Here is a 14,378-nt window from a genome sequence, read left to right on the forward strand (position 1 = left end):
GCGGAGTGGCGAGAAGAAAACATCGTATTACTAGTGTAAAGAACAGAGAGTAAGTAGTATCAAACGGGCACTAGTTTGTACGGAAAGAGTGTGTACACGTATATGAGAACGTTACTGGGCCAAAGACAAGCAGGTTCATTGGCTGTTAAAGGGTGGTTGCCACTTCGTTTATCTTAATCTGCAGCTGCTTCTGGGTGTCTGTTCGCTATTAACCACCTAGCTTCATTGCTGAATTGAGGAGCAGCCGATCGAAGTGAGCATGTTGTATACGATATGCGTTCATAATACACGTAGTAATTAGTGATCATGAGGGGTTGTATTTCGAGGGAAATCGTGGGCAAGCTGGCATAGCCATGGAAAACGGTGCTAAGAACCAAGAGATTCTTTAACTAATGACGACGCAGGAATGGCAACGGCTAGATGGTGATTTTCTTTTGTTTAATTCAATAATTGGATGCAGCCTTACAGCTACGGCAATATCACACTAGAACTTCCCATCAACCTCCTCCACCTCTCACAAAATAACAAATAGGAAATACAATAAAAACAGTGACTTCTGAAATGTTTCCCTCCTAGCAATTTGTTCTTCCCGCCCGTACTCGCCCATATGTACTCCTGCGATCTATACAGGTTAGATGGTGATATTTCTGGTGTGCTTACCTAAAAAGGTTTGTACAAGTCCTTTTTTTGGTCTGGCTGCTATATATGCCAAAAACCCAGTTGCTATGCCAAAGCCCACCAGACGCCAGTTACTGGTGTTGACTACGATATACGTGACCCAACCGTGTCAAAGTATAAATTGCCCACGACCATGCAGAAAACACCGTAAAGTCTAGTAACAAGACTAGATATATGTAAGCAAGAGAAGGACGTGAGATTAAAATGAAAACACTAATTATACGAGGAGGGAGGGAAGGAAACGAACAAAGTTAAAAACAAGTAAAAAGAGAAATGATAAGGCCTCAGTTGGGATTCAAACCCGAGATCCCCTCACAGCTCTATCTCCTACGTGCTAAATTTTGGTGTGTTAATCACTACACTACAGAAGCTTGTCTACGGCTACGATACCCCCAACCTTAAACTCAGATGGATGAGTGGGCCCGGCCTAGCTCAATATAAGTGCGAGTGATATTCCGTGAGCGAGCCTGGCCAAGTACCAAAAATCCATCAGAGGAGCCAGATTATGGACTAATACTCCTTAAAGATGTTGTTTAGGGTAAAATCAGCTGTTTCGGACAAATGCGGGTAATTAACACTTCTAAGTTGTGGCCGTTCTGTGTTTCACATACGTGCAGTCATGAGAAATCACTCGAATACATCATGCTTGAAGGCACTCAAGGGTGTATGGATAAAGTATGTTTAATTTTGACTTATTTTATGGTACTCTACTAGATTTAACTATAAAGGGTCCGCAGATACTTGAAGATATGGTTCATATGGTCCTGCCTTGAAACAACGCTTCCCTAACGCATAGTACAGTGCAGGTATATAATCACCAGTTCAATCAATAGACTTCTTAAAAGAAATTCCCCTCTAGATATCAACTCGGGATTAAGGATGTCTTTTCTCATGCTTGTGCTTCTTCTTTCTTATGGATGAAGAATGGGGCAATGGACTTTTATGAGAGATAGGGTTCTAACGAAAGAATGTATTCCGAACTCGCTGAGCTACATACATGTACTTATGGTAGTTATTCTAGTTAAGAAGATGAATCTGGACTCCTTGTATGAATTGACACTCAATACCAAACCTGTAATGTCCAAGGCGTCTGTAGGCCTATTATATAAAATCAAAAACCTAGAAGGAGAGTTGAAACTTGATACCTCGCACCATCAAACCATGTCCATTTAGCAACTATGGCCGGCACGGCGCTGGTCTAAACTCGAAAGACAATGACGCCAATATCGGCAGTATATACTATATACCCCTGTCAGTGCATATATCCTCATCAACGGCTAGTGGTGACTCAATAACGACCAAAAACAGCATTGACATCAACTGAAAGCGTGATGGATCCCCGGCGCGCGGGTGGCCTAGACATATATATTCCGCGCATCTCCGTCCGAATAATACCCTACTTCTACGTTGAGTAGCCCGCGGTACGCGATTGCAGGCATCCCGGGTTTCAGTCGCAGAAATTACGATAATACCATTTCGCCGAGAGGCATTAGAATATCCCGCCCTGCGCGGTGCGCCCATCTACTATCTACGTAGCTCCCATCATGTGGAAACAAGCTTTCATTCGAGGGCTGAAAAGATGTGGGAGAACTGCGTGAGATTAGATGTTTCCACTTCTCGTGCATGTTTTCTTTTTCATCCGTGGATCGAGGCCTTATTTCTTTATTTTCTTTTTACTTTTGCTTTTCCGAGCTGCATGACTATGACTACATGTGGCTGATAACTCCATGGATGTTGATTGCCGCGCGGGTCTGAAGATAATGAGGGTTACCATTATTCCATGCGATAACGGAATTTTTATAATGTCGAACCGCGATATCAAGGCCATAGGAATAGCGGATACGAGTGATAATTTGTGACTATTGACCTAACTGCACCCACCCCGAGTAGGTAGGTGATACAGCAGATATAGCATCGTTGCTGATGCACTCGTCTTCAGCGTACCTCTCACAACTAGGTACCTATTTCTGCGGGTGCGGACAGGCGAATGGGATTGTCCAAATAACTCCTTCCGATCCACGTGACACGAGTCAAATCTCGAGAATTTAAAGCCGGCCAACATGGATGATGCCGCGCCTCAAGCCCGTAACCTCGGAGATTATGTTTGCAGAACCACCTTTTGTAAAAGAGATAGCACAAGGTAAAGTATCGTGAAATTGGTAGACCTGTGGGCCCATGAGTGGTTGAGATATGTAAAAAGATATGTATCTGGCATACATATAATTCGTCATTAGGTATTTATGTCCCCGAGTGATTGTGTGTGAATGTCAAAATTCGCCGGATGTGTCGTATGTTACGACTATTTGACTGTGGTGTCTTTTCCATGAGGCGGTAGGCGGAAGGCTGAACTTATCTGGACAAAGGATTGATGTGCTTGAAAGTACATATGTATGTCCACTCCCACTCCCAGTACCCAAACACCAGCAGCCGGGCCGTAATCATCGGGGAAGGTTTTTCTATATCTCGAGGAAGAAAAAGTCCCCCTGCACCTTCAATGCCGCATCTCATCTGAGTGTGCACCCGGTACCACCCTTTCGAATCGGGGTGCAAACAGCTCTCTCCAGCGCAACAGGCAGCGGGTGCTTCTCGCGAGGGGGTATGCTCATTAATACTCTATTAGTCCATGATGCGCTGTTCGCCAGGCCGTCTGTCTCCGTGGTGCGCTGTTCCCCACGTCCACGAGTGAGCCTTGATGATGCAAGTCGGGGAGTTGCATCCTGTCATCAGTGCGACCAGTAAATTGATTGGCGAGCCTCCAAGAATCGGTGCTAAACATACTTTTTTCACAGACGTTTTTGACACGTTGCTATTGAGTTAAGGTTTTCACGTAGGTTGCTATCGGAGGGGAGGGTGTGTGTTTCCTCAGGGGAGAGTCGGATTCGACCTTCCCTCTCACCGGCGGTTGGCGGTAATTTCTTTGTCTGCTGAAGCCCAATCACTTGGACGGATAGATGTAAGGGGGGGGGGGGGGGGGGTGTGTGTGCGAGGGCTGCATAAAGTGTTTCTGTCAACTCTTGTTGAGACATCATCCCTAATCCAAACTCTAAAGGCTGGCCGGCTGGGCTGGGCTGAACACAAAGTGGGCCCTTGTGATCCTCTGTATCGATTCGATTCCAGGTTCTCTCGTCGTTAGAGTATGCAGAAACAGCTGAACCCTGATTTCAAGTCTAGTTGGTCGGTCGAGGACATTTTTCGCGAACTGTGGCTGCTGTTGCTGATGCTAGCCAGTGTTTGTCTTGAGTGGTGAAATCTAGATCAGTGATATTCAGCTCAGTTCCCTTTTATGGGCTAGAAGATTGCGAAATCCAAATACCCGATCTCGTTATCATCCGTGGGCAAGGAAAGAATAACAGTTCACTATCTTAGCCTTGATTTTGCGTGTGGATCAACACAACATCACTGTACGTTCTTGGCGGCAAGTAGCAACTTTTTGTCAGTTGCCTATTAACATCAAGACTCGATTCGAGAATCGGTACCCCATGTTTCCCCCCACCCACTAAGTGCACAAGTGATCGCAGCAACTTTTCTCCTTCCAGGTGTAGCAGTCATCCCCCCAAGCTCCCCCACCCAACCCCAAATTTAAATACATACCACAACAACCTTCTTTAGAACAGCCGGTACGCCCCCCGAGCGGTGGGGATGATCTGGAGATTCGCTAATTTCCATGGGGGCGTTGAAGGAAGGGCTCACAGCTTCCAAGGTCGCTAAATAATGACTCTAACAGGAACCCACAGACCTATGGGAAAAGCCACTTGGTGATGGCTACAACTAGAGCACTGTGTGTTTATCTCCCGTCCAGTATGTAGTAGCCGTGCTAAAAAGTGGATTGAGGTTGTTATGGAGTTACACGGCCGCCAGGAAACACCCTGTGGATTCACTAGTTTGCGTGGACGGGCTATGTATGTTCACTTGTAGTTTGAGCATGTATTTGAGTTCAGTACGCGTGCCTCTTTCTAGGTGTATATATCTGGGGATCAAGACCAGGCTTTTTTTTACTTTAGATTTCCAGCGTACTCGATACGGGGCCGGCGGTGGTGGTGATACCAGGAATCGGAATTAGAACTGTCTAAATAATAGGGCAGAGTACTCTAGAGGCCACAAGGTACCAAGAGGGGGGGGGGGGGGGCAGTCTTACTCACTCACCATTTATTGGATATGCAGACCTTTAAACAAGTCCACTCGAAGTCGCAGATCAAGTCTCCAAGATCTCGGAATTTATATCCACTAGAGACACCCTTGCCTGTGCACTATCTACTCTATTCTAATCGCTCGCTACCAAACTCGTCCTGGAGCGAGCAGCACCACTGAGCACTCACCTCGAATCAACACAGATGTCTCTAAAATCAGTTGCGCATCTCGTCCTACCTGGGTGGTGGGTGGATTTTCAGGGACCAGGCACCATGAACGGCTGATTGGCTGCTGGCCCCCAATTGTGCCCCTGAAATCTCTTAGGGTTGCATTAGCGCGTTTTGGATAAAATGCTTGGCCCTTCAACAACAGCCATCAAAACTGTTTGTCCGTTCAGAAATGCCTCTACAATTGTATGCACAATACATATAATAATATTCTACAAGTCTACCGACCATTTTTGCCTAGGATGAGAAATAGAAATAGAAAGGGCCAGTAAACTTATGTATAAGCACAATGCGGCTTCAGCCCTGTAATATCTTCTTCCTACGGAGCTTTAGCCGCTGAGATAAGGCGATATAGAATTGTTTGATTACATATCTTCAATGCGACCATAGCTTTGGCGTTGTGCCTGATGTGATCCACATTCCTTTGTCCTTCAGAATCCACGACGAGTATGGGAGGTTGAGTTTCAATGCGCATAGAGTTTCCGAGCCTCATTGCATAAATAAGCTAAGGAAGAGCCCTGTGTGATGTGGAGTACTGGAGACTAAAGCGAGTTGGGTGTGCGCCAACAACCTTCCTGCGGATCCTCCAACGTGCCCCTAGTGCGAAGACCCGTTCTGCAGGGTTCGGGGTTAGTATAGGTTTGCACATCTCTAAACTAAAAAAGCACCTACTCGATAGTAAAGTAAAACCTTGATAAGTATCGTGAATTTTGTTTGTGCCATGTGGTGTCCAAACATGCTGAAGGTACCGACCCATTCTTATTCTTCCCTTTGTCAGGCAGCGGGTATTCTAGAGAGTGGTGTGTAAAAGAAAGGAGGAGGAGGGGAAAAAAAAAAGCCCACCCATGGCAGCGGAACAGCCTGCTGATGCTCGGCGGCGGCGCTGCGGCGGCGTTGGTGGTGACAATTTCCTTCTTGTGTGTGTATGCTTCGTACCTGCATTGGATGCTCCCACAATTGTAGTACATGTGTGTACCTACATGTCGTGTTTTTTTTTTTTTTTTGCTCGGGAGAGAGCCCCAGCCTAGCCAGCCCAATTCACACCCTGTTCGCATACCCCCAAGAGTATGACTGAACGAACAGGTGCTACGTTTTCGTACCCACCTTAGAATTTGACAAGACGCGGCTTGGCCTGTAGGCTGTGCCTCTTGTAGCTTTCCTTTTATCTAACGCCTCTTTCCCTCTTCTCCCCCTCCTTCTTTTCTATTCCCCAACTTCTTTGTTCTCAATACTTCCTCAGTCTTTCCTTAATTGCGTGGTGGTGGTATTACTTTCCTTAACATCTTCACTTCTCCACACTCTCTTCAGTGATATTTAAGGATATAAATTTCTCCTCAAAAAATAAAAATAAAAAAATCTGCAAATCAATCTCAACAATGCCTAGCTCCAATACCTTTCTGAGCGGTCTCGCTGCCTTCGCTGCTCTCACCCAATTGGCATATGCAACCACTTGCCAGCATCAACCTATCAACTATATTCCTTATTGCCAGGAAACGACCGCCATCACCTACTCAAACATCGCTGACTCCGGTACCTATCAAGATGTTTCCAGCTATGATATGGATTCTTGCACTTGCTCTTTCACGCCTAAGGACTTCTCTGGTGGACTAGCTCCTTTGAACGAGGAGGTATGTTTTTATATAACGCCCTAATCCTTGCCCATAACTACAAAGAATAAATCTCTAAACTTATTCTTAAATTTAGCTCTCTCTCCATTTCCGTGGGCCTATCATCCTCAAGAAGTTCGCTGCCTACACCCCCAACACAAAGGCCAAGCGTCATGAGGATCACGTCCGCCGTCATGCCCATGGCCACCTACGCAAGCGTAACGATAATGTTCTCACAGTCACCTCAACTACTACCATCACAATCACTGTTCCTGCTCCAGATGCCACTCCAGCTCCAGGTTCTGGAGATCAAGGAAGCAATGGAGGCTACGGAGGTACTGGAGCTGTAGCTTCGGGTGTGAATGTTGATACTGTTTCAAGCAAGGACAAAGACAATGCAGATATTGTATCTTCTAAGACATCTGCTGCCGCCCCCGCTGCAAGTAGCGCGAGTGCTGTCACCGGGGACTGGAACCGAATCTCATTCTTCGACGCCGAGGCAGGTAAAGCTGATGGCCTTGTATTTTTGAACCACATGGGTGGGCAAGGATCTGGAACATTCGACAATTGCTTCGGAAACTCAATCTCTTACGCCAACGGGACCGCCAATGGCGGTTCTGCAAAGCCCACTGTTTTGGAAGATATTCTGATTCCTTCCAATAACGAGTTCATTATTATGACCGACCGTCCATGCGAAGGAAATGACTGTGGGGTCCACCGCCCTGGAATCCCAGCCTACCGTGAGTGCTCTAGTCTTGAATTACAAGAATGATATCAGTGTGTACTAACGCTTCTTCACTTGTAGACGGATTTGGAGGCGATAACAAGGTCTTCCTCTTCGAGTTCCAAATGCCCGAAGACAAGAACTGTCCCGAGTTCAACCGCAACATTCCCGCTATCTGGGCACTCAACGCTAAAATCCCTCGCAACGTTCAATACGGAAAATGCTCTTGCTGGGACACTGGATGTGGTGAGATCGATCTCTTCGAGACCCTTGTTGATGCCGACGACTTCCTCAAGACCCATTACCACTCCAAGCAGGGTGCCATTGGCAAGTACGGAGGCGGTGGTGCTCCCGACTTCTTTGCCAGGCCTTACTCAAAGTCTATCCAGGCTGCTGTTGTTTTTTCGGGTACGAGTGTTACCATCAAGGTTCTCGATGAGGATACTTCATTTGCCGATGCACTGAGTAGTGACTTCGTCAAGGGCTGCGAGAAGAGCGTCTCAGTCTTCGCTGTTCCATCATAAACATGATGTGATTTTATCCGAAAAATAAGATCTTGTTGTATTTGTTTTGGATACTTTGTTTACAAAGAATGTATTCCCTATATATAAAGTTTTTTTCTTTTTTTTCTTCAATTTTATTTTATCTCATTGGTGTGTGGTGTGTGCAATATACCTATGCCCTCCCCCTTTACTACCCCGATGGGCAAATATTACCTACTTTACTTTTATTATCACTTTACCGCATAAGCACTTGCTTCAGTTCTGGAAACTATGGGTACCCCGAAGGGGGTATTTGTACAATACTGTAAATTGCAGCGAGCAGGGCCCTACTTAGCATATCGTTTTCTTTACTTGTTTGGAGGAGTTTACTTGTTTTTCTTGGGCATGTGAGGATAGTATACAAATCAGTTGAGGGATAGCTTTTAGATGAGAACAAATGACATTATCTAAAGTATTCTTCTATTCGTTCCGCAAGGATTGTGTACTGTGAAGAAATGTAGAACGTTAAGTAGTTCTTAGAGCAAACAATAATTGACGGGGAGACGAAAACAAAGACAGTGGAATGATCAAGACTTGCAGCAAGAGCTTGAATAAGATATATCAGACTGGTTTAATAGAAGAATCTGCTCAGATCACATCGATCTGTGGCCTCGACAGTAATCGAAGAAAAAAGAAGACAGTGTCTTCTTCATCTTCTTCAGCCGCAACACCTACACTTGATAAAAAACTCACTGGGAAAGCAAATACTATTGCTACAACTTTTAGACTGACTAAAAGCCACCGGCGAATCCTGTATAGTCAGGTCCCCGCACCATAATAATAGTCATAGAATATCACTCGGAGAAAATATGCCGTACGTGACCATGATATTCGACCATTCAAGACGAAGGTGTACTTATTTGTATCTGTGAGTGGGTCGCTATCCAGTCACTTATGTATTCGGGTAGGAGTTCGAGCTGAGAATTTCCTGGGAGATTGTCGGTTTTCGAACCCGACAGGAGGAACAAAGCATATGTACCCAAGAAACCTTATGAACAATACCCAATATGTTCCTATACACCTGATGTAGTCCGGGGATCCCGAGTCTCCGCATGGTAGCTTGGCGCATGATCCTAAACCTCATGTGGCGGTATGTATCTAACAATCGAGCACAGAGTTGAGCCGAGCCTAACCCAGTACCAAGATGATGTACAGGTAGTACTTTACTTCCATCCCATTGCTGAAAACATAGGGTATTGTAGGAGCACAAGAGGTGTTTTTAGTGAGGTTGGTTATTTCAACCCTGCTAAATTGTGTGTGTCTTCGACTATTGAAATTAAATCACCATAAATCACTCGCACACAAATTTGGGTGTCTGTGCAAAGTGAAAGGCGTCGGCACATGACCCCCCAAAAATGTTTGAAGATCTTCTGTAAGTATTTACCACGAATAATTCGACTGGCAGCTTCGTTTTTATTCACAATTTACCCTCAAACCTTTGGTTTGACTCGAAGCCACTTCTTTCCTTGCTGGTTTGTAACTATCAGAAGCGGGCATTCATTCAATGAGTCAAGTTTTGGCAATGGTCGCTATAGTCTATTCAACGGGCTTGATCGGAGCGCACATGGCATTGAACGTACATGTATTGCTTGTACGGGTTTTTGAATCGTTTCTGGTGGCCACTAAGAACCCGAGTGTCCATCAATTCAAGTCATGCCTTAGGTCGATATGTTTCCGTGGAAGGATGCTCGTCCCAATCATTGTCACTCACTCCTCAATTAGCGACTATAGAACCCGGGCGGCCAAGGACAAGCCATAGAATTATCCGTTGATGGATGCCACGGCACACAAAAGTATAGCTAGAGTCTGAAGTCACTTCTCACAATGTAATAATATGTAATGAGCTTTCACGCAATGCTACAATAAATGTACTACGTGCGTACCAAAAAGGTCGGCCATCTCATGAGCGGGGGTTACCTCTACGATTCCCTGGACTAGTACCTTCATGAAGAGTGTATCTATAGAATTAGGACAGCCAGTTCAGGATGGATAAGAATGGATGTTCTCCTACCAGTAGAAATGTGGTAGATATTCCGGGGAAGGGTGTCTTCGAAACATAGGTTTAGGGTTGAAACAGTGTGCGGCACGCAGGTTACATGTAGCCAACCTTAGCATAAGCCCAGAGTAGGCCTTACACCAAGTCCTCACTCATTAACACGTCTCGGCACCAGGAGGGCTATAACCACCCAACTTCCCACCTTCTCCTACCTTCCTCTTCTTCATCCATCAACACACACACACACATCGCCATCTTCACAACACAGGCGGGGGAAGATACACTGGGAAGACGTTACACATCTGGACGGTTTTGGGGAGAGGGGTTAATGCCTCTGGTATTAGCCCTCCTGCTTAAACTCGTCCAGGTGTGTTCCCTCTCCTTGGTGTGTTTTCCTCCCCCCCTGTCTGTTTCTGGGCGTTGGCCGAGGAGCTGAGGGAAGAAATTAATGGGTTTGGCTTTCTTTATTTGTGGTACTTTGGCTTCTTTATGATTCTGCTTTGGTTGGGTTAGGCTTCTGGACTTTTGGGCTGCAGTTTTTAGCAATTTTTTGAAGCTTTTGGCATGTCTTTTCCTTCGGTGTTTGGGCTTTTGGGGGACATTTTGGGGCATTTTGGGCATCTCGAGAGGCTTTTGGCTTCGGTTTTTGTTCTTTTTTATTTTTTTTTTTGATACTTTTTTGGGAATCTTTCAATTTCTCGAGCCTTTAGTTTATAAATGTTAACTTCCCCTCTTACATACATGTAGCTCCTTGTTTTAGATGTCCCTCCCCCCCTACCCATTCCTGAAGTACTTCTTCCTGCTCTCGTTCCTAACCTCTCCCTCGTCCCAGGGTCCCGCTCTACGCATTACACCGTTTCGGCCGTTTCTTCTTCAATGCTGTATAGATACACAACCCCCCCAATTCCAGAAGAGCGGCTACAACACGGCCTCTTCTTTATCCAGCGGGACACACTACATGACAACTTACTTCTGCATCACCAGGCCCCCATCCAGCAGAGGCGAGCCAGCTGCTAGCGCACATGAACAGTGCACTGGTTTGCCAACTACATAAATGTACATACAACTATACGGGACGGAGAAGTTTACCGTGAATGTATATACGCAAGGGACATGCACAAGAAAAAAGCACGCAGGCATAAAACGACGAGGAAAAAATCTAGAAGGGTACTAATTGCCCTCAAGCTCCCCCAGTTTCTCATTTTCACGATCAGAGAGAAGGAGTAGTAAAGTCCTTGGGTGCATATGGTGGATGTATGACTGGCCCTGTGTATAGCTTCTGGGGTGTTTGTGCTGGTATACTACATGTATCTATCGTTACAGTCCAGGAGCTCTCCCGGGGGGGGGGGGGGGTTAATAAAACACCATGGCCAGCTGTATGTACGTATGTATGTGCAGCCGGCTCTCGATACAAGGATACGGCCAGGAGTACCAAAAATCTGTATCCTTAAAGTAAAAGTCAGGAGAGACAGGCAAAAACAGCATTTCGCGGCCACTGCTTGCTATCCTTATAATAAGAGTATCACTATATTGCAGTATCACTACAACGAGAGTCGACTGTAGTCCGTAGAGAGTTTTCAATTAGAGATACATGTACATGTATCTATACTCGCCCAAGGGACAGCCTTATAGCTACATACATGTATGTACTTTATGTATAGCCAACTCTCCCACCATCACAACAACGACCACCACGCCAAGGTGATAACCCGCACGAGTGACACACCATGACTGCCCCCATCACTGCAACTGTAGGTACAACGGTAGATATAACCATAACAGGAGTAGACCACCACCACCCACTTCCACACTCCCTCTCACACACAGCACACAGCACACAGCACAACAGTACAACAAAAGCAAAGCACCACCACCACCGTCACAGACTATATGCAACGCACTATATTCTTTACCACACTACCCTATATGATGCTACCATACCATACCATACCATACCATACCATACCATGCCGTTATGCTTATGCTTATGCTTATGCCTTATGCCTTATGCCTTATGCACACACTAACTAACTAACCACTACAATAAACGCCGCTGGCTGCGAGTGCCCCCCCTTTTGCTTTTATATACGCGGGATCCAATGAGGAGGAGGAGAGGACCAGAACAGAATAGGAAGGGGAAGAAAGAAAAAAAAAAAGCTACAAAAGACCAGCCCATACAAGGAAGAAAAGAAGAGCGAAAAGAAGCAAGAGAAAGGAAGCAAGAAAAAAGACGAAAGAAAAAACCAGAAGACAGACCAACTAATAAAAACCAAACACAAAACAAAAAAACCAAACTACCATACACCCTCTCCCCCCTCCAACTACTTCCCCTCCTTCTCCGCCTTACTCCTAATCCTCGTCCACCCACTAATCCCCACACTCGCCGCCTGCAACTGACTCCACCCACTAAACCCACCACCACCACCACCCCCTTCCCCCCCTCCCTCCTCCCCCCTCACCGGCGCAACAACAACCTCCCCACTCCCCTCCACCCCCCTCTCCACCTCCTCCACCAGATCCCACTCCGCGCCAATCGCCTCCCCCATCACCGTAAACCTCACCCTCTCCACCACCGCCGCCAACCCCACCCTAAACCCCTTCATCCCCATCGCGCCCCCGGCCGTCGCCAGATTCCCCGCGGCCGTCGCATGGCTGCACCGCCCAAACCCCGGCACCACCTCCTTCGCCACCAGCAGCCGCCACATGGCCGCCCCCGGCGCGCACGCCTCCTCGACGCTGTTGACGTCGTCGAGGCCCTGCGAGTAGCACAGCCACGCCACGTCCACGGCCAGCATGCCGAGGCCCTCAATGAACTTTGTGTAGCCGGCGTTGTTCTCGCGCGCGAGGGCCGCGAGCGGCACGGCGAGGTGCAGCGGCCGCGTGGCGAGGTGGCGGTTGTTGAGGACGCCGCGGATGGAGGTTGTGGGCGTGTCGCGGGTCGGGAGGAGGATCTCGTGCGGGAGCTTGAGGCCCAGGTAGTGGGAGGTGAGGACGAGGAGGTGCGAGAGGTGTGTTAGGGCCGTGGTGATCTGTGCGGGGGCGTGGGTGTTGAGGTCCGTGAGGAGGTTGGGGATGGGTACGCCGCCGATGTGATATGTTGGCTGCGGCGGCGGCGGCGGGGGTGGTGGTTGTGGTTGTGTGCTGGTGGTGCTGGTGGTGGTGGTGGTGGTGGTGGGGGGTGGCGGGGCCTTTTTGCGCTTCTGCCGTAGGTTGTAGAGGGCTGCGGCTTCGCGGCAGAGGAAGGTGCGGGCCTCGGCGGTGCGGGTGTGCAGCGTCTTGTGCTTGGTGGTCAGGCGCTTTGTGTCGCGGGTCAGGGCCTGCGACGCCTGCGGGAGGCGGAACAGCGCCGCGCGGGCATCCGTGAGGGTGTCGTGGCGGGCGGCGGTGCTGGCTCGAAGCTCGTTCAGCTTGATTGTATCTGTTCCACACACACTATTAGCTTTCTTTCCTTCCTTCCAACTCAATCACAGGTAGAGTACCAGCAGCGTTGAGCTCCTTGAGGCGGCGCGTCTCCTCGCGGATCTTGCTGATGCGCTCGCGGGCCTCGGCGGCCTGGGCGGCGAGGGCGTCGACGGAGCCGCGGCTGCTCTCGAGGTAGTCGTGGACCCGCTCGGCGAGGGCGTCGCGCTCGGTGATGCGGAGGAGCGTCTCGTAGCGCAGCTCCCAGGCGCGCTCCTGCGAGCAGGAGGTGCAGGTGAGGTGGCGCTTTTCGGTGGTGCAGATGCCGCATTGCATGGTGGGTGTGGTCAGGGGGGCATATGGCGGGTGGTGCTTGTGTTTGTGCAGATTTGTGGGGGAGTTGGGAGCTGTGGTGGTGGTGGTGGTTGGTGGTGAGAGGTGAGAGGTGAGATGAGAGGTGAGGTGGGGCAGATATTGTATGTTATCGATACTGGAGCTCTCTCTGTAGATGGGTACTGTGAGTGTGCAAGTAAGAGAGTAAGAGAGAAGAGAGAGAGAGAGAGAGTGTGTGTGTGTGTGTGATTCAGGAAAGGTGAGTGTTTGCTTTCGTCTAGTGATTGATGATGATACCTTCTAGAGCTGTGAGGACTTTCGTGTAGAGGTGAAGCAGCAGAATCAGGGCTGCACAGTGATGTGATCTCAGATGAGGATCGCTGCTGTGATGCGTTGAGTCAGCCGAGCCAGGTCAAGTCAGCCGAGTCAGGTCAGGTCAAGCCGAGCAGGTGCAGCGGTCAGAAAGATAGAAAGGAAGCGAGCCGGGCCGGTCTGTGGACGTCTGTGGACGGGCCAATGATTGCCTGTGCTATGGATCGACTCTCGCGAGGGTGCAAGAGAGAACGGGCGAGCACTTGTCCACTCACAGCTGGCTAACCGCGCGCTCTCTGCCACTACGCAGAACGACGTCGCCCACCCCGCCCGCCCGTAGCCATGTCCGCCACTGTCACTCTCCGTCACTCTGCACAGTGTCTCTCGGCGTCCATCTGTGTCCATCTGTGTCCAGATACATGCACCCCACCC

The 14,378-nt window shown here is 48.3% G+C and overlaps 2 protein-coding genes across 2 annotated transcripts; one reads left to right on the forward strand and one right to left on the reverse strand.

Moving 5' to 3' along the window:
* Positions 1 to 6,409: 6,409 nt before the first annotated feature.
* H6S33_001150 (uncharacterized protein) lies at positions 6,410 to 7,888 on the forward strand (the record flags this gene model as incomplete). Its single annotated transcript, XM_044832496.1, has 3 exons — positions 6,410 to 6,661; positions 6,738 to 7,380; positions 7,446 to 7,888. The coding sequence occupies 3 exons, from the start codon at positions 6,410 to 6,412 to the stop codon at positions 7,886 to 7,888; spliced, it is 1,338 nt and encodes a 445-aa protein (XP_044694117.1).
* A 4,335-nt stretch (positions 7,889 to 12,223) lies between these two features.
* Positions 12,224 to 13,637, reverse strand: H6S33_001151 (uncharacterized protein; the record flags this gene model as incomplete). Its single annotated transcript, XM_044832497.1, has 2 exons — positions 12,224 to 13,320; positions 13,382 to 13,637. 2 exons carry the CDS (start codon positions 13,635 to 13,637, stop codon positions 12,224 to 12,226), a joined length of 1,353 nt encoding a protein of 450 aa, XP_044694118.1.
* Positions 13,638 to 14,378: the final 741 nt, after the last annotated feature.

The sequence above is a fragment of the Morchella sextelata genome (genome assembly GCF_020137385.1).
Source record: "Morchella sextelata strain SCLS chromosome Unknown scls_10, whole genome shotgun sequence".
Taxonomy (NCBI): Eukaryota; Fungi; Ascomycota; class Pezizomycetes; order Pezizales; family Morchellaceae; genus Morchella; species Morchella sextelata.